At 46.7% G+C, this 20,631-nt stretch overlaps 1 protein-coding gene across 2 annotated transcripts in view; it reads right to left on the bottom strand.

Moving 5' to 3' along the window:
- Positions 1 to 20,631, bottom strand: part of ANOS1 (anosmin 1) — a 144,710-nt gene that overhangs the window by 109,330 nt on the left and 14,749 nt on the right. Inside the window, exon 2 of one of the 2 annotated variants that reach the window (XM_039852228.1) lies at positions 6,957 to 7,004. The exons of the other annotated variant lie outside the window; for it this stretch is intronic. Within the exon in view, the coding sequence (XP_039708162.1) occupies positions 6,957 to 7,004 (48 nt within the window). The remainder of the gene's footprint in view (positions 1 to 6,956; positions 7,005 to 20,631) is intronic. 2 annotated transcript variants of the gene reach the window in all.

Genomic DNA, 20,631 nt, shown 5'->3' with positions numbered 1-20,631 from the left:
TGTCTGTCTGTCTCTCTCTCTCTCTCTCTCTCTGTCTCTCTCTCTCTCTCTCTCCTTCTCTCCCCTTCTCCCTTCTTCTCTCTCTGTCTTTTCAAATCACCCAAAGACCACCGTGCTTCACACAGTGGATCTTCCAAAGAATTTCTCTGACCCAAACCAGCAGCAGAAACACCAGGGTAGTTGAATGTGATCATTTGTAGGGTGAGAGGTTCTTCTGAATCAGATGGGTAAAAGGTTAAGAACTCCAGAGAAAGGAGAATTATTATTTTCGTTCACAATTACCCTGTATACACTTTTTTTTTTTTTTTTAGGAAAATTAGATAGGAAGAGTACGTCCTTGTCCACTCAGTAAAAACAGAGTTGAAATTAAAACCTGGATGTATTTTCCCCGTAATGACTGCTTTCTTCAACACAGAATACAAACGTAGACGGGGGACATTAGGCACCGACACAAAGTAGGTTTCTGCATTGCACTGAGAGTTTCCACACCAGCAGAGAAGATTTTGACAAGGACTCTCCTTGGGGCAGCTGGGACGAGAGAACATAATCAGGTGACCCACGCCCACAAAGTCTGCCCCGCCCAGGTCCCGAAATCCAACGCCGTCTTCAACCAGCTCCCGACCTTCTTCCTCCACGCTGGTGCTTCGTGCCAGATTAAACCCAACGGACGCACATCTATGCTCCCTGTGCCTTGGATGAAGACGTCACGACTTCGAAAACATCTGTCAGACCATCACCACCATGTAATGCCTCCTGACTGAGATGTTTTTCAGATGTGCGAAGCGGATTCCGCCTCTGAAGCCAGCTTTTCAGGAGCCCTTCTTCAACTGCGAACCGCAGAAGAGATTCTGTGTGCGTCTTCTGTCATCCAAGGGACGATAAATTAATAGTAATAGTAAGAGGTTAGGAAAGGGTGAGCATACAGGCTTACGGGGAGGGGCTTCCCCAGTCTACATGTCTTCGCTTTGAAGTTACAGCCAATGGAAGTACTTTCGCACCCATAAAAATTAATAGAGAAAATCAGAAACACGTTGGGCTATTAACATGTCAGATCCTGGATTGAAACCTAGATAACAACGTGCCCTTTGCCTTCAACAGTGACTGTGCTCCCAGCCCAGCTGGAAACCTTGCAGGCTCTTTCAGCAGCTAGGCCAGTTTCTAGGCTAAAAAAAAAAAACCTTGGCAAGTTCCAGCTACTGCCGGCTAACAGCATCACCCAAAAGCACACTTATATGTTTGATAAAAAGTCCCAGCATGAAGGCAGAGAACACTCTACCATGAGAAAGACAGCGTGAGGGAAAGCAAACCCGTGACAAAGGTTCAGGCTGCCTTCGCTGCTGGCGGCTCCACTTAGAACTAGGAGCCAGCACCGCAGGAGGCCGGTGACAGGTGCAAGGGCGCAGCAAGCCTCTAACTGCTCAGATCGTGAACTCATCCACCCACGTGTCATCACCGGAAGGGCCCCTGCTGGCAGCAAGCCCTCATTCAGCACTCATCCCTTACACTTAAGAAGCGAGGTTCTGAAAACAGGTGTTTGTTTAGCGGTCTCACTCGTAAGTTCTTTTGGGGTTTGTCTGTTTCTCACTTTTCTCTCTTTTTTTCCACGTCTACCTTTACATCGGAGATGATATCCATTCAAACGACCCTGCAGAGCTGTGTGGGATGGGTGCCCGAGAACGATGTTGCATACCTGGGCCCTACCGCAAGCTTGCTGGTCATTTGATTTTCAACTGCATAGAGACTGAAATTCAAGGGCACAAGCCTCCATCATGCCGATAGAATATTCTAAATACAGATCGCTTTTCCGAGAGAGCACTAGCCAAACCTTCACGCACACTTAACGATTTCTTCTCAAGTGTATTCTATAAAAATTCTAATTCCACTACTGATGTAAAGAGGTAAAAGATCATCACGTCTGATTTACTCTCTGCCAAGGTCTTTACTCATGGAATAATATCAGTCTCCAAAATAAAGAGAATTAATTATCTCATTTGAGAAGTTTTCCACCAGAGGCTCTCCTGGTGGCACAATCCTACGCTTCCCTTGACAATCGTTTTCAAGGGTGGCTCCGCCTATGAGATTATTGGTCATTTCCAAAAGATATCGAGACTCAGTATATATTAACGTCGTCCTCGAAGTTGATTGTACAAAGTCGGGGGAAATTCTATGAATACCAGTAAGTATTACAACAGGGTTTATAGGTTTTAAAGTATCTAAAACGTCTGTGATTTTGATCCGTTGTTACTTAGAATTCCAAAGAAATAAAGATGTTCCACATAGTGCATTTCCATGTGGGCCTCCTTTAAACAGATTTTCATCTGCCGCCTTTAAACGGATTTTCCTTGGGCTCCATGAATTTACAGCCGTCGCCACATAAATTCCAGAAGGTGTCTAACGCGAAACCAAAATGTTCAGCCGTCACCTTCGGTCGAGTTTCGGAGGTTTGACCTTCATCCGATAAATTCGCTCGCGACTGTGACATGGAGCCGTCCAGGCGTTCATACCAGCAAAACCAACCTTCCTCACTTCTAAATGTGGCTCCCAATAAACCTGGGAAGTGACTAGGAACTTGGAGTTAGAGCCTTTAGAAGAACCCCCGCCGAGATCAAAGCCCCACGCGGATGCAGCGAGCCTGGGCCTCCTAAATCACTGCTGTTCAACACACTTCCCCCAAACCAAATGGGAAACAAAAGTCGAGTGAGTGAGTTACGACCCCCCAAAAGGAGAAGGATGAGTATGCATGCTCGCCAGAGACAGGTGGGCTGTCTTGTCTGTCACCATGAGAGCCGCACTTAGATGCGAGCCTTGGAAGGTAACAGAGCATGATGGCAGAGGATAAATCTTCTATGAAATACACGCGTGACCTTCGTGCAAATATAAGACGGTGTGCGTCAGAGATGTGACCTCACTCATGAAATAGTGCAAGAGCCAATCGTGCGTTACGGGTGGGTCCAAGGAGAAACGGAAGAATTATAAATGTGGTCGCACGGGACGATAAGGAACGAGCGATGTCCACTGGCTCTCAGAACCACATTTCGACATTGACTTTTCAAAACATGGGATGTATGTGACATTTTCTTTTCATCGTTTGCCATTCATTCAATCATTCATTCATTCAGCAACCGCTCAGAACATGACCGAGAACGTTGCATAACGATGTCTGCTTTTGAGGCCGAGTGCATCGAGCTGTGCCTCTGTAACGACAGAGGGGCGTACGTACATTGGGTCCTGTTCGCGTGGCTTTGTACGTGTGCACACAAGGACCTACGGGAAAGGTGGTGAACCCTGGCGAATGGCCGCACGCAGCCCAGCGTCTGTTTGAAGACAGCTGGTGAGCTAAGAAATATTCTTACGTTTTTAAAGGGTGGAGAAAATGATAAAATTTCATGACAGGTGAAAACCTATGGAAACCAAAAAAAAATTCTATTGGAACGAGGCCACGCTCCCTCCTCCGCTAGATGCCGGGAGCTTCCCATTACCCGTTGTGAGGACCAGAAAAAGGTCTCCTGCGACAGCCACATGTTCTCACGTGAGCAAAGCTGCCCTCAGGTCAAGCACCACCAGCCTCATCCTTTTCCTCGACGACAAGTTACTCTCCTCTCCTGTCTGGGTGTTGAATGGCGCTAAAGACACTTGAGTTCATGCAGCTGGTTGCGTTATGTAGAAATCAGTACAGAAAAGAAAAGAAAAAAAGCATAGATTTTGCCAGCGAAGATCAAGAAAGAATCACACTAAGTTACACAGAGACGAAATGAATTATGTAAGACTTTATGCCCAAAGACTTTAATGCGATCATGACGGACGTTGGGGAGGAAAGTACATGATGTATATGGGTTTCGTTCGTTTATCTATTCATCGCAAATCTTTACTGAGCAACTACTCTGTGCCAAACACCAGTCCAGGCTCTGAGGACGCCACAGTAATCAGAGAACAGACTCGATGCCCCAACAGGGCTTACGTTCTGGTGAAGGAGGCAGACTCTCAACGGATAAAAGAATCAGTATGTAATAGCGTGTCCGGGTATGGTCTGAACAGCAGAGCACGTCGATGGCTGGGAGGGGGACCTGGGAAGGCAAGGCAAGGCAGGGCCAATGTTCTAGTCTGAGCAGGATGGGAGAGAATCAAAAGGCACAAGGTAGACAGTGGCAGGACTCAGCTTTCAAGATTAAAGCATCTTTCCAGTGGCCACTTGGGATGAGGGTAGAAGGTGCAGAGAGATGATGGACAAGGAGGGGAGGGTGCTTAGATGGGAAAAAAGAGCTTATACTCTGGAGGGATTCTGAAAGTGGCAGGCTTCGCAGGTAGTAACCAGACATGATCGGAAAGTGTACGGTTTCTATAAAATCTGACATAAACCTTATCTTTTAACACATAGTCGGAAAGCTATATCATCAATATTACTTCTGGGTTTGGGGGGGAGGTGTTTTTTTTGTTTTTTTGTTTTTTGTTTTTTGTTGTTTTTTTTTTAACACTTCTGTCCCAATGTTTGTTCAAAACATTTTCAAGTTGCAGATCTCTATGCAGCAGCATGTAGGGGTCAGTGTTCCAAAGCTGACGATGCTTCCTCTACCAATTTGCTGAGTGATTCCACGACCAGGATCAACGGCGTATGTGCCTGAATTTCCCCACCAGGAAACGGCTCTGCTATCACCCACCGTTCACCTCATCCACCCAAAGAGTCAGAGAGAAAGCCCTGCGCGTGCTTCAGGAAGCTCAAAAGCAGCACAAACTCTCCTTATCTGTAAAGGTATTCCACGATGGTGATAGCTAAAGGAGACCAGTTTGACGAACACGTAAGACTCCTTCTCAAGGATTCAGACCACAGATAACCCTTAAATTTATGTCAGCTCCATGATCTATTCCAAAGTTTCTGCTGGAGTTAGCTGTGGCTTATCGATTCGTTCTCCCTTTCAGGAAAAAAGGAATTGATTTCTTTCTTGTGAAATTCGGTCTCATGCGTCAGCCTCGATCATTCAATTACAAGATATGGCATAACAACCTGCGGTCCCCAGGGCTCCAATTTTTCTTAATTAGGATATTTTAAAGGTAGCTCAAAGGGACAAATTTCGAGCGTGTCCATTTCAACTGTGTGAAAAAGAATTCATTAATTTCTGCATGAGATGAGAAAAAGTGTGCTTAAATGCGAAATAATACTAATACGACAAATTATCATTTACGTAATTAATACCCAACTAATACAAAACTGGACAAAAACACTATTTATGAAATTTAGTCAACCTCATGGCTACACACACACACACACACACACACACACACACTTTTTCCTGCATTAAACCAATACCCAAAACTCCAGTTAAAGAAGGACTACAGTTGTCCCCACCTTATTCAGAGGGGACACGTCCCAAACCCCCCAGTGGATGCCTGAAACCGCGGATAATATGAACCCTCTACACACTATGTTTTTCCCTATACATACACACCTGCGATAAGGTTCAATTTATAAATTAGGCACAATAAGAGATTAACAACAATAACTAATAATAATATAGAACAATTGTAACAATAGACTGCTAAGTGACGAATGGGCGGGTAGGGTACTCGGTGTGGGCACTCGGGACAAAGAGATGGCTCATGCCCCAGGCAGGATGGGGCAGGACAGTGAGAGATTTCATCACGATACTCAGAATGGCACACAATTTCAAACTTAGGAATTCTTTCATTCTGGAATTTTCTATTTAATAATTTCAGACGAAGGTTGACGGCAGGTAACAAACTGCAGATAAGGGAGGAGTACTATAATATAATAGATACCAGAAAATGTCTCATCAGAGCAAATGCTTCTGATATATTAAAAAAATAAAAGGATCATAAACCAGACATTTCATTTCTGCCCAAGATCTAGAGAGTCAGAGCTAAGCAAGCTTATTTTTGCCAAATTATTTCGCATTCACATAATAATTCTATTTTACTTTTAATAACATTCGTGTGTATTAAATGACACAATGCATGCATGAATCTGAGAATTGGTCAGCATAATAAAGTTTTATTATTCAGGTCAGCATAATAAAGTTTTAGATTTAGAATCTGAGAATTGGTCAGCATAATAAAGTTTTAGATTCAGATGGTATTATTCTACCATCATTTACTTTGAGATACTATGTTTGAAAGACATTTCAAAATAATAACGTTCTTCATAAAAATACTATTGTGCATTGTTCGGATGAAATTTTGGGTTATTAAATAAAGAAACGGTTCAGTTTTAAGCCTAATCGTAATGTCCATGAAATAAAGCCCATCAAACACTAGTACAGTCCCAAGTTTGCTCCAATATTTTTAGCAAGTTTAAACCACGCATTTATAGAATCTGAATATAAAACTTACTTCTGGGCTGGAGCGAAAGCGTCCTCATATTGTGATGTTTGGGGGCTGAGGTAAGAAATTTATACTCTTATACATATAATTGAGTATAACGACAACTTTAGAATATTTGTGTGCAACACGAAATACTCAAAAAGGGAAAAGAGACAGTTTACTCAAACAATCCAATTATTTAACCAGTGATTCTTACACATAAACAAAGAACATGAAAAAGAACATAGCTGTGAGTAGAATGCGTTAAATGTTCTGCTCTAATCGGAAGATGTTTTCTCCTTAAGCGTTTTTTTAATTAAAAAATTACAGAAGAGAGAAATAAGGTCGTAGCTACAGATATTGATACGTGTGTCTCAACTGCGGTGGTGGCTACACTAACCGAAGAGACACATGTGATGAAGCCTCATAGAACTATATACATTGTACCCATGGCAACTGGTGTTGTTTTTGATATTGTCACACTTTAAAGATGCGTAAAGTGTAACCATTGGTGGAAACTGGGTGTCGAGTACATGTGATTTCTCCGTAGTACTTTGCCAGTTTCCTGAGACTGTATAACAATTCCCAAACTAGAAGTCTTTTTTTTTTTTTTTTAAATATTGATACAGTAATAAAGAACATACCTTAGAACATTGCTTGTGATTCTGGCACCAAACCAGGGAACCATTGTTCTGCAGGAAGAAAAAGAAATATTGACTCATGAAATAATTTTCTAACTGAAAAGTACACACACGTGTGTGCGCATATAATTTTTAAATATTTGCATTCGCGAAAGACCAATAGTGCCATCGTGAGAGGTTTCTCTCTTCCTAAAGTGGAAAATGTGTTTCTCGTGTAAGTCCAATTTTGACCTCGACTCCGTGATAGAAATAAAGGCAAAGATGCCAAGCTTTCTAGAATGAAAAGTGAGCCATCTCTTACGGCGCACTGAGCAATGAAATACAGACCAGGAGAATGAACACTCGCTCTCATCGTAAGCGGTTTTGGTCAATTTACGCGCTGACCACATCTATGTAACAGGCACTCGCTTTGGTGTTTGCTATATTCGTCCCACATAATCAGCCCCTGTAATGGCACAAGCTTCATTTTCCCATGTTACACTTAAGAAACTAGGAGTCGATGCAGCCAACGAAAATATCCACAGCCACGAGACCCGAGGTCAAGGTGAGCTGTGAGCATGGTGATGAATGAGGCTGCAGTGAGTGACACAAAGGGTGAGTGTAGCGTTGGGCTCTGACAGAACCTCCAGATTCCAGATTTATTCCTAATCTCTAGATTCTTGATTTCTAATCTTGGAGGGAGAGGTGAGCATCCATCCAACAAGGCTGCATGCCATAAATTCACAGCAGGGGTTATACTGAGGGGGCCGGCGGTGGGGGGCGGGCAGAGGGTAGGACAGGAGATTATATAAGTAAGTAGAAAGCAGATTACAGTGGGCTTTGATTTATCATTGGGAATAAAAATATTTTATTCAGTAAATGTCAGAAGGTTAAAAAAAAAGAGAGGATTAGAGCTGTCAGTTCTCTGCGGGGCGAAACTAGATCCCTTCTGTTCCTTTAGTAGGTAAAATGGACAAACCTCAACACCAAAAACACAAATAGATTGCCTGCAGGGCCCCTGCAAATGCAGATTCTACTGCCCCCCACGCTGAAAGCCAGCACCCCTACCTATCAAACACGCCTACCAAAATAAAACCGAAACCTATAGACACAGACACTCTCTGGGGGTGGGGGGATTAATAGCAACATATTTTCTCAAACAAAGCATTTTTGTTTTAAGCAAAATTTTCCACTAACCGTAAATCAAAAAGCTCTGTCATTAGAAAGCTAGATCTGGGGTAATAACAAGCAAGCACGAAAGATTATTATGATTGCAATGATTTTTATTATTATTACTGAAGACAGGATGTCATAAGATGCTTGGGAAGATTAAAAAGATAATCCATGTAAAGTATTTAGCAAAATGCACTCAGCTGCGGGGGAGGAGAGAGTCCACTGTTACTATGGATGTTACTTTGTTGCTGTTCCATTATTATTGTTTTTAGGTGGGAGGAATAATCCTGGACTTAAAACCTCCCTCCCAGCTCTTTTGCATAAGGCTCGTTGTACACTAACTGGTTTGATCTTATTAGTGAGGCTCAGAAAAGGGGCCCACCCTTCTTTTCTCTCTGGGTGGGTGGTAGCGATGTTTCCATGTCTGCCAACATGACGGGTTTGCACCGGTCATATCTCTGGTTTGATTTCCTTTGATCGGAGGCTGTTCTTCCTTTACGGTGAACTGCCTGCGCACTGTCTAATTTCTATTCAAGACTGCATAGCTTTTTCCAGCGTATCATTTGTTTTTTTTTTGAATGTATTCATGACGTTTCTCCGTGCGGAAATTTTCTGTGTCTACACGTTCCCCACGAATGTGTCTCTATGTCCTTTTTGGGTCTGAGGTTTCCTGTTCTTCTTAAAACGATCCCCATCGCCTTAATTTCTGCAGCTCCTCTGGGCTTTTGCCTTAATCAATCAGCAGTCTCCATACTATTTCACCTCTACAAAGAACTTGTAAAAACTCCGACTCACGGCATCAAGGATGTCGGTAAACCTCGGATTAACTAACTCGGCCACTGTGTTGAGGCCAGGTGTGCGTGTACACTGCAGTATCCACCTCTGTTGCTCACCTGGAATGCTCTTCGAGCAGGTGAGCGATGGAAAAATACAAGAATCCAGTGCATTTCAACATCCTGCCTAGGGGCGAGTTCTTAGATGACAATGCCCTCCACCCGTTAAGCTCCTCGACAACAAAAATAAAGCACAGTCCTTGCAATAAAGTCTTGTTTTGGCTCAAAGCCAGTCAAATCAAGAGTTAAAGTACATCAGGAGAGAAAGACTCCGGCTTCTAGAATCGTCACTCTAACCTCCAGGAAGGATCAGACAGCGGGACGTTTGTAAGCATGTAAAGATTACATCCTGTATTTTATTGGTTTTACTAGATGAAACATGAATGCCAGTCAATGCAACTTTCAAAGGGTTTATATAAGTTCAATCACTTTCCCCAGACATGATGTGAATGACGTTTTCAAAGTCTCTCTCTTTCTAGCCTTTTGATTTTTTTTTTTTCCCTTAAAGGAAAATCATTCTTCAAAGGCTTCAAGTAAAGACAACACTTCATTCACTCAAAGACAACGCACAAGACAGGGTGGGGAGGGGTAGAGATAAGTGAAAACTAGTTATCCAGATACAACCGTCTGAAAACAGAAGAGAAAATTATAACAGATCCCGGCCTTTTTTTTTTTTTTTTTTTTTTAAACATAACCAGGTGTCAATCTGCAGCTTCAGAAACAAGCCAAATTACTGTGCAAGGGCAGGTCAGAACATCTGAAACAGAACTGGCCCAGAAAACCCAGGACAGACAGAACCTTTGCCCACCAACCCTACGAAACTCCAAAGCATTAGCTGTTACTCTCAACTGACGATTTGGTTTTTACATTAAACGTGTTTTTTTTTTAACACGTAGGAGTCCGTGTCAACGAAAAATATCTTCCTATTCTTTTGGAACCGCGGAATGACATACTCGATTTCGTTGATGGTCGTGAGGGTGTCTTTTCCCAGCTACCGCAGGAGTCAAGAGAGGAAAACTGAGGCCAGGTATTTATTTCCATGGCTCGGAGCATCTTCTGAAAAAAAATCTTTGCTAGTGATCATCTCGACTGTGTACTTCCTTCAAAATACCTCTCGGGGATCTTCAATGCCTTTTGGTCAGTGAGAGAACCCACCCAGAAAAGGCCACACAGACTGCATGAGTCCAGCTCTAGGACATTCTGGAAAAGGCTGAACCCATGAAGACAGTGAAAAGACCAGCGGTTTCCGGGGGCGGGGGCGGGGGGGGTGGGGTTAGGCTGAGCTGGCGGAGCACAGAGGATGTTTAGGGCAGGGAACTGATGCTCTGTGACACTTGAACGGTGGATGACCTGTCACTACACGTTGGTCCAAGCTCACAGAGGTACAACACGGAGAGGGAACTCTAATGTGACGTACGGACTTGGGGTGATGATGACGGTTCATCGATGGTGACCGATGCCCCCTTCCGGTGGGTGGTGTTGACAGTGGGGACCGGGCTGCACGTGGATGGGGAGCAATTTATATTTATGCTCCGTTTTGCTGTGAACCTAACACTGATCTAAAACATCAAGTCTACTTAAAAGGAAAAAAAGCTCTAGGTATATATTTTTTGTTCATAAGTGAGATTTCTTTCAAATACGGTGAATCATCGTCAGTCAATAAACGGCCTTTTTATTTGCATTTCCTCCCCCCCAAAATTTTTCCCTCGGGCTTCTACAAATATCTCACGCAGAACTCAATCCTGGAGGAAAACAACATTTGCCCATAGCCCGCCCCGCCTCCAGCACTGGGATGCAGGCCTGGGCATACGACCTGTCCTTAGCTGCGTCACGCCTGGCAGCTGGCTTGAGGAGGAGGAGCTCAGCTGCTTGCCTTCCAACCAGCACATGTCCCGTGACCGACACAATGCCCATGCCTCTTTCGAGTTGTTGCAAACGTCCCTTCTTCCAAGAAGCCTCTGTGGGTCCCCTCGCCTTGACGGTGACACGTCTTCGTATTGCCCAGACTCTGGCAGCTATCAGAGGTGGTAAGAAATAACGTACTGGGGTTGTTTTTACTTAATGATCCTCGGTGACCACTTTCAATCCACAGTCTACCTATTTCTCTCGCTCACCATTGGCTCGCTTGTGACCCAGCGAAATATTGCTGATCATAAAAAAAATAAGTGGATGGAATACGGAGCCATACAAGGAATTTAAACTTTAATCATTCATGAGGAGCTCAAAAGAATGAAATAAATAGGCTGAGCTGAAAAAATGTTTCATCTTCCCAGGGTGGAACTTTCAGGAAAATCGAGTTCATTATTTTGTTTCCTATAGAGAAAATGTTCAAGAGATTTCGCACGGCGATATCGAAAACTGGACAAAAAGTTACATTCCGAATCAAATACAAATTATTTAAGAAATAACTGTGCTCACCCGCATTTTATAGATGGATATAATTAAAGCCATCTAAAGAAAACGTATAGAATACAAGTGCCAGACTATGGCATATGGGAAAACGTTACATTTTTAGTATGAATTTTGACAAGGACTATTCTGACACATACTGCACGTGGGACAGCATTAGATAAGGGCAGATTTTTTCCCACTTGCTGTGGGAAATGATGGGACCCACCACAGAATCGCAAGTATTGCCTTCTCTTAGGACATCTCAGGCCTTCCAACTTTAATCTGCTCCACGAGGATATAGAAGTCACTCATTTTTGTTACAGCTTTGAATTCGATACGTGTTCTCTAGACCACATTTGGGACAAGAAAAAATGCAGATGAATACTGACTGGAAAAGCAGGCATGCTCAGACATCACTCGGGAGCCTTCACTTCACTTGCGAATTGTATGTGGATTGTAGCAATCCCAGGAACCTCTCACTGATCACCACTTGTCTAGAAAGTAGACCGAGGCTGATGGAGTCAAGGATGAGTCGACCGAGGATGGGACGGGTTCTGGGCCCACAGTCTGCTTCAAAGTGTGTCAGCGCTGTCCGCGAGGCGGGCGATGTCAGTCGGCCCAAAACCGCTTCTGTTTCCATCCCTTCCTTTGAAATTTCCTGCCTTTCGCTTTTGTCATTTGCGTGTGTCTGAGCGACAGTGGGAAAGACACAAGAATTCAGAAGTGAGGAAGGCACAGGGGAGGGAGCGGGTGGGGCAGGGCAGACAGAAGGGGTCCAAAAAATCCCTGGGGTCTCCGGGCGTACAGGTGAGATTCAAGGACTCCTTTCGAGTTTGACATAAAAGCACATTTTGTTTTTGTTGTCAAGAGGTAAAGACAAACTTTCCGCCCTCTTTATCATAACCCAGTCACTCAAAACGCCATTAGCCGTCAGCCGCTCTGGGATCCCTATGGTGGGCGTCGGAATGCAGGGGTGACAGTTTCTGACACTAGCATACTGTGCTTAGTTATGTAGCTTTGGCTCAGTTGTCATAGCAACCACTAGGACTGTCCATCCTGGGATGTGGGTCCCCAGCAACATCTGAGCCCCCCAACTGTACCCTCGACTCACATGGATCGGAGACAAAGCACAGAAAGAACGTTTGGTAGAAATGAGAGGCACAGTTAAGGTCTGGAAGCCAGGTCAGAGCCCAGGATCCACTTCTGTGGACTCGGAAATATGTCCTTTCAACAACCCTGGGCAGAATCCTGACGTCACCGCAACGTGGAAGCTGACAGCCTCTGCAGTGGGGTGCATCTTGCCGTAGCTGTGATGCATTGTGATACGGTCGTCGCTGGCCAGGTGGCAGAGCAAGTGGTCGTCAGTGTTCCACACCTGTGAACGTGGCCGTGGCCGCGCCATACACTGAGTTATGTATGTCGATGGGTCTACACATGTGCTTACCTGACATCTAAAATGCGCTTAAAATAGTTAGACTATGATTTGGCATCAAAAGGGAAAATCATTGAATGCACAAAAATGTGAGGGATACAAAAGTGAGCAATTTCTCATTGGAGGAAAGACCGAATTTTCGTATTTTCTTGCAACTAACAACCAACACCCTAGAGGTTTCAAGCAAGGAATGTGCCACAAGTAGATGACGCCGTGCTACGCATTAGGAACAAAAGGACTCATAATCTCATCAAAAATGCAAATGAAGGCAGATGACATCGCCACACCTCCTGGACCAGATGTATTACAAAGCAACGCAGTATGGCCGTGACCCAATGATGGTTCAAGAAATACCATCATTAAGCCATGTGTCATCATTTTATCGTTTAAAAAAAAAAAATTCTTAGGGTTGCATAAAAAGGGACATCCTGGCGATAGCGTCTTCGATTCACCCAAATCTCTTACATGTAAGTTGACCCTGGCTCTCCACCGACCCATCTTCTTTGCCACGTCAATACATCTTGGTGGCTACTCTTTGGGGGGGCTGTCCCTGCTTTCTCAAATCTGCATTCAGGAAATGACGAACGACCTCGTTCTGAGCGACTTGTGAAACCGATAAATACTTTCTAGAAAGCGGGGACACGGAGCAGGGTACAATGAGCGCCTCTGGGGAGCTGTGCCCGCAGCCTGAGCAGCCGCGGCAAAGCCAGCATCGGCTTCGAGGGTCCGTCCACGGCACGTGCACGCAGAACGTCTACCGACGTGGGGCGGGCGTGGGGGGCGGGAGTGTTGGATTTTCCCAGCGACATCAGAACTGAGAGGAGTCGCTGAAGGAAGGCGAGCGTGCGCATTGACGAGAAGAACGTCACCGGGAGGGTTGGTGGTTGGTCCGGACCGTGACCTGAGGCCGGGGACTGTGCGTTTGTGGAAATGCCATCCGTGCCATTGCGTGATCTCCCTTGGTGATCACCCCGCACTGAGCTGACACGTCCGAGGACACACCTGTCGGGGCTTGATGCGTTCAGAGCTAGAACTTTGCATAGTGAGGAGCCAAAAGGCAAGAAAATACAGCTAAAAAAAAAAAAAGGTTAAATGATGCTTCGTGGGCTCTAGACAGGACCCAGCAGGAAACTAAAAGAGCAAGGGCCAGGTGGCAGTGCCTCCACCTTCCCGGCTCGAAAGATCACCTGGGGAATCCGTCAGACACGCAGGTTTGGGGGGACCGATGTGCTAGACTGACACCTGCCTCTGGAACCTAGGTGCCAACAGACGCCCCAAAGCTGTGTTATCCTGTGACAGCCGCGGTGAACAGCGGGCAGGCGGCCTCCCTGAACTTGGAGGGCTTACGGAAGGAGGGATGATGCAGAGCAGGTGCAGACAGAAAGTGGAAGCTCTGGATCTAGCGGGGGAAGGAAGTGTCAGATACAAGCATCCTGGCAGACAACAGCTCCAAGGGGTGCCGGTGGCTGGAAACATATGACCCCCAAGGAACAAACGTGTTCCCCAAAACAAAAATATAATTCCCTGCAGTAGATTTGGCCATGTACAGCCTAGATGTCTCTCTCCACCCCCCATGACTGACGTGAATATTCCTAACTCAGGGTGTTGAGAGTTGACAGTTCACAGCCAAACTCCCCTTTCCCCACCAGGGGACCGTACTTGGTTGAAGAGAGAGACTTAGCTCAAGGCCACACGTCTGTAGGGAGAAGCCCATCTCCACTGACTGGTCGATGCTGGAGTACAAAGGACCAAGCTCCTTGTCCCATTCTGGATGACCTTCAACGCTCCAGAGGGAGCTGCAGGACCCACTGGGGCTGTGACTGTGACTGCATGGCAGCCACCTCCACCTGCTGCCCCGTGCTACGTCCTTCACTTCCCCTTGGGGATTGACCTTGAAAATACTACCCGGTAACATTGAGATTTTGAGCTCCGAGCTCTGCAAACAGCACAGCCTGTGATACACCTTCATCGGGTATGAGGGAGTGTCTTTCCTGCAGTTGAGAGGCTTCTGCATAAAAAAAAGCCACTTTGCAATAAAGGAAGGAGCTGTGTGGCATATTTCCTGAATGACAGCAGTACCTTGAAGACATTCAGCAAGCCGTGGCAGGTCGGAGCAGCTGCAAGAAGTGTGGCCCTTCCAGGGGGACAGGAAGTGGAAACCCGTGGGTCAGCTGGCGAGGTGGGGTGCAGCCCAAGTGAGGCGGGGAGGAGGCGTGAGAATTAAATGCTAAATCGAGCTGTTATTCAGAGCCTGCAAGGTGCTGATCAGCCCTGAAGACTCCTGCTGGGGTTACTGGCCAAGTGTTTACGCAGGCGAGCAGGGAAACCTAATCATTCATTTCCTCCGGCCAATAACCCATGGGGAAGCTTTAGATCGAAGGCTGGGGACCGGCCCAGGCTTTCTCGCTGCATACCCACACCTTTTGAGTTGCACACCCTTATCTGTCACACCGTATACCCACAGCACCGAGGAAAATGGGTAAACACAGTCTTTAAACTATAATTCACAGAAACAGATATCAAATGAATTCCCCGAACCCGTGGGATCTTCTGTCTGGTCTGTCATTTCTCATTGTCTGTCTCTCGGTCCCTCTCAGCTTCCTCCCGCTGAGGGGACGTCACCCTGCTCTAAGAAACTGTCCTTTGTCTCAGACTCTGGCGTGGGCTTGAATTCCCTCGGGGCTCGGTCAGGAACCCTCCCAGTCCTTCCTCAGGTCTCTGAGTCTGCCCTTGGGGAATGGTCCCGCATCACAAGCACACATGTCATTTCAAGTCCCAGCAAGCTCTCTCGATCCACAGAGCTGCTTTAGGAGGCGTTACGACTTCTCTGATACGTTTTTTCCTGAAAGAGAATCGTTACTCTGGAGGTATAAACACCGAAGAAGAACAAATTGTTGTTTCGACATGTTTCAACGTGCCTATTGGTGCTATGTTTCATCTGTGCTTTTAAAAGCGATCGTAGTGTGAGGAACGATAGAAAAGTTTTTTTAAAAAAACATATCCGCACCTTTCCAACGTTTTCATGAAGAATTAAAGTCAGTATCAAAGCAGAAAAAAAATAAATAATGCAAGAGCAAAGTGGAAAACCAGTTTAAAAACCTAACTTTACATGACCCTTAATCTCATCCTTTACCATAATTCTCTGGAAAGATGCTAATTAGCTGCAAATTTACAACTCGCTAAAGTATACTTCAGGTAACGTGTAATGTTTGGGTGTCTTCTTAACTCTTTCTTTGTTTTTGTTGTTGCTATTTTGTTTTTATGGTAGGATGCTTCATATATTAAAAAAAAAAAGAAAAAAAGAAAAATAATCAGGAGAAACTTGAGCAAAAACTCAAGGCAGGTCGCCAGCCACTAAAACAATGACTTCACAAGATCTCTGAGCCAAATGGGATCTGAACCCCATCCTGCCTGCTAAGGAGAGTGTACGCTGAGTGTAATTATCCATAACCAGTTAAAAATCATCTTATTGTTATGTCAAAGCGTATGAAGGGTTCTTAACATTCTCCTTCTCCGCAGTTCATCACCTGAGCCATGTAGGACCCCAGGTCAGTCACTCTGAGACTTTCTTCCACGTGTATTGTCCCCTGCTGTGCAAACCGTCCGCATCGGTGGGCGTTTCTGTCACTCCTCTGTGACAGCCTGGATCTATTCAAATGGGGCCAAGCCTGTCCCCTAAATACAACCAGGACAAGAAAAAGGACAATCACACAATGTGATTCCAAATATCCACTCGAAATGTTTGTAAACGGTAGACTTCTGAGTCAGATGATACCATGTAATTTAATCCATCCTCTTGCTGGAAACAACATCAACGTAACCGGTTAATGACATGTCATTGTCTTAAAATACAAGGAACTTTCCGAGGGAAAGAGGTTAGAATGTCCCATACCATGTCACCCATGTCATTGACTTTTCCATCCCCGACTTCGTGCCCGGAGCTCTCAGATCCACTGAAGAGCAAAGGGGCGAAGGGTTATGAACTTTTCGACTTTCTACCTGTTAATATTTTATTCTCTTATTAACGAAATCCTCTAATAATTCTAAAAACGTGAGCAATGCCTAAGAAAAAGGCCAGAATCAGAAGAGAAAGACGCAATGTATGGTCCATGCCATCTGAACACAAAGAAGACCACGGACACTATTCTATTCACGACACTCCACGGCCGGACCACAGTAACAAGGAAATGCGAGGGGTGGGCTGGCCACGGGGAGCTAAGTGTCCCATGATCAAATGAAACGTCTCAATTACCAAGCCCAAGACCGTATGGCCACGTCGAGTGACTCGTCGTCACAGCTTTGACGGACACGTGAAAGCTGTCGGCGCTCCTGGCAAGAGCAGATTTGGAGGAAAATTCTAGATGGTGAGGTTGAGACAGTGAAGAGGGTTGCAAGCCCATAGTTCTCCCTTTCTACATAAAGACAGGGGAGCCCAAGAAGTAAAAAATGGTGCGACACGTTGCTGATTCAGACAAAAAGGAGGTTTTCACAGAAAGCACACCCGAGGCGGAGCCCGAAGAGCCTTTTTGCATTCCCGGTCCCTTATCCATCATAAACGGTGAGCTCTTGGAAAAGTCAATGTATTCCCTTCTAACGTGAGAATCGTGTGTGTGTAGGATGAGCGCAGACGTGTTTAGGAAGACCGGCTGCGATCCTGTAAAGTCGAGCTCGTCCTCTCGCTGAAAGATGCCAATCCACAAGTGCAAATGCTTTGCCCACGAGCAGTGAGAGTGAGCAGTTTAGAAGGAGGTCTCAGAGGGACTTGGGGTCCTACATGGCTCATGGGATTAACCGCGGAGAACTCAGCAAGGAGCCCCCAATACGTTTTCGTAATGATAATAAAGAAAATCATTTTCAATAGCTTATGAATAAGACCAATCTTACGAACTTCTACGCTATTTGGTTGTTTCAAGTCTTTCCAAATACTCAATACCTATGTAAAGCATAAAACCGATCCAGTTCTTGAAGGCACGGATGCACCGGATCGAATTCATAACCCAGAACCCCTCGCCGGGAACGCGAAATTCCAAGAACACAACACAGCCTTTCTTTGGGGTTCCCGGACCAATTCCACCGTGGGGAGAAGAGGCACATCCCCACCCACAGAGCATCTGAGACTTCATCTGAGTTCTCACTCTCTACCTGGAGAGAGCCTCAGACCCCACAGGTAAAGGGCTCAGTTCCACAAGACTGCGCCCTCCTTCAGACGCCCGTCGCAAACCCAGGCTGTTACACCTGCTTCTGACCAACCGGCCGCACACCGGAGGTTCCACAGACAGCTTGGACCTGAAAGGCCAGTTGCCCGTCCAGGTCGTGACCTTTACTTCTCACCAGGTAGCTATAAATCACAGCTTCCCGGGTGCCCTCTGCAGTGCGATTAATTTGCAAGAGCAGCTCACAGAAGTCAGACAAGCATTTCACTCACCGGATCCCCGGGTTATTATAAAAGGCCATGCCTCAGGCACGGCCAGATGGCTGCCCAGCGCACAGTGTCCGGAGGCACAGAGCTTCCATGTCCTGTCCAGGGGCCCACCCTCCCTGACTCCACCTGTTCACCAACGTGGCAGGCTCCGGCTCGCTCCTTCGGGTTTTCGTGGAGGCTTCGTTACGTAGGCGTGATTGATTAAATCGTGGCCCTTGCTGATCGATTCCACCTCCAGCTCCCTGTCCCCTCCCTGGAGGTGGGGGAGGGGCCGGAAGTTCCAACCTTCTAATTACAGGCTTGGTTCCCCTGGCAACCAGTTACCTAGGGGTTTTCCAAAAGTCACCTCATTAACATAACAAAGACACCTTTATCACTGCTGTGGCAGGAGATGGCAACGGTTTCCGGAGCTGTGAGCTGGGAACCGGTGGATGAAGGCCAAATATATATGACAAATATATTTTAGTCACCTGAATGACCAACTATGGATTCCTCATAAATCACCATATTATACTATTCTTAATACTATTTAGAAATCAAAATGAAATAGAGTGACTGTTAGTCTCCTGGGACTGTGGTAACAGGTGCGAGGTGGTTTAAACAACAGGATTGTGTTGTGTGACCGTTTGGGGAGGTGTCAGTGTTCAGACCACACTCCCCCTGAAGGCTCCGGGGCAGGTGTGTCCCATGGCTGAATCTTCACATCCGTCCGAGCAGCGCCCCGGCTTGAGGCAGCAGATGCCATTGTGCCCTGGTCTCCCACCTGTGTCCTGCCTCATGCGGGGCTGCGTGTCCACTCTTCCGCTTTCTACAAGGACGGCAGTCACACCGCAGAAAAGGCTCTCGAGGTGACACACGGATCCCAGCGAGCAGCTGAAGACCGGCTCTGCTCCCGTAAAGCAGACTGCTGACTCCCACGACCCGCGAGTCACCTTCACGGAGACGTCACTGCACAGGTGGCACCCCTGACCTGACCTCCCGCCGCCCCGGAGCCAAAGTCTCAACCCTCCCCCACAGGGCCAAAGAAATGGAGACGGGACGGAAACTTGAACACCAGGGCCCTTCCAGAAGTGGGGGAGTCGGAGGCCAAAGCCCCTTCTGTTCAGTAACTCTCCGCGGTCACCCAACCCATGTATGACGTCGTCTTGACCGATATGTCACCAAAAACACTATCCCCCAAGATCGGTATTTTCCGAGGTGCAGAGGGTTAGCACATGGGTCAAGGGAGACGGCCTGCCTCGTGGCGAAGTCTACGATTCCGAAGCCAGTGTCAGTGCCTCCGAAACAATACGTCCTGGCCGAAAATTAATTCTTCCCTTTCTTTTGTTAATACTTGCCCTGCCCCCTTTACCTCTTGTAAAAAAGGGGGCCCAGACGCTAGATGGGTTGCTGGCCGGCTCAAGAATCACTTCATAAAGCCATTAGACCCTCGAATTCACTCGGTTGAGATGTGTCCCTTCATGACGCCAAGGTCTGGATCTGCAGAACGGGGACGTCATTCCACCTGATCGTCACAGTGACTAAGATGAGAAACACGCCACTGATTCAAGCACACCCCGAGCTGCACCCCAAGTGGGAGCCTCTGCCTCAATGCCGGTGTGTATTAACCATGCTGAAATCACTCTCCGTGTTGATTCCTGACATGTGGCTCCTTGTCACCTTCCCGTGCCCATCAGAACGCGGTGTCTCATTGCGACCCACCTCTCTCTCCATCTCGAGGACGAGGACTTGTCCCTGTCTTAACGTAAAGTTGTTAAATCTTAGAACGCGTGTTTGCGTCGCACGGAGTCACCTGTTAATCATCACGGAGGTTTGTCATGATCCACCAGCCCCGTTTTCGGTATAATCCACTTAAAGGGACACGGGAGGAGCAGACGTCACGAGGAGGTGATCAAGGCCAGAGCCATCTCGCGCCCCCCCCAGGTGTGATCGATCTATTGTTAGTGTCTTCTCTCCCCACATCTGTGCCCTGGACTCTGTGGACCTCAGACACTCACGACCTTTGCTCTCTGAGGCCTCTGTCAAGGCTTCTTTCTCTGCCCCGAGTGAGGTCCTCTGGACACGCAAGGTCGGGGAGGCTGTACTGGGCCACTCCCCTTGTGAGCAAGTTGCAACCCTCACCCCTGTGTCAAGGGACATGGCGGCCAACAGTGCCCCAAGCCTCTCCTTGGACGAGTGAGTATACTGAACCCGAGTGTGTCCTCGCTGTCACGCCTGCCGAGGAAGGCGGCCCGGACCCCCGTGTGAGGAGGCGAACCTTCACGAATGCCACACCACCTGGAAGGCGGGAAAGCTGGCCAGGAGGAGAATGCTGGGGACAGCGGGCAGGGGACAGAACGTGTCAACGCCGAGACCCGCACACTCTGCCACGGCGCTCTTTCCTTCCGAGGGGTCGCCTGCACGCTCGTGGGACACGCAGATGCTCAGGTGTCCCCAGACCCGCAGAAC

The sequence above is a fragment of the Pteropus medius genome, unplaced genomic scaffold, assembly GCF_902729225.1.
Source record: "Pteropus medius unplaced genomic scaffold, Ma_sr-lr_union100, whole genome shotgun sequence".
NCBI lineage: Eukaryota > Metazoa > Chordata > Mammalia > Chiroptera > Pteropodidae > Pteropus > Pteropus medius.
This window is presented reverse-complemented; position numbering and strand designations above follow the sequence as displayed.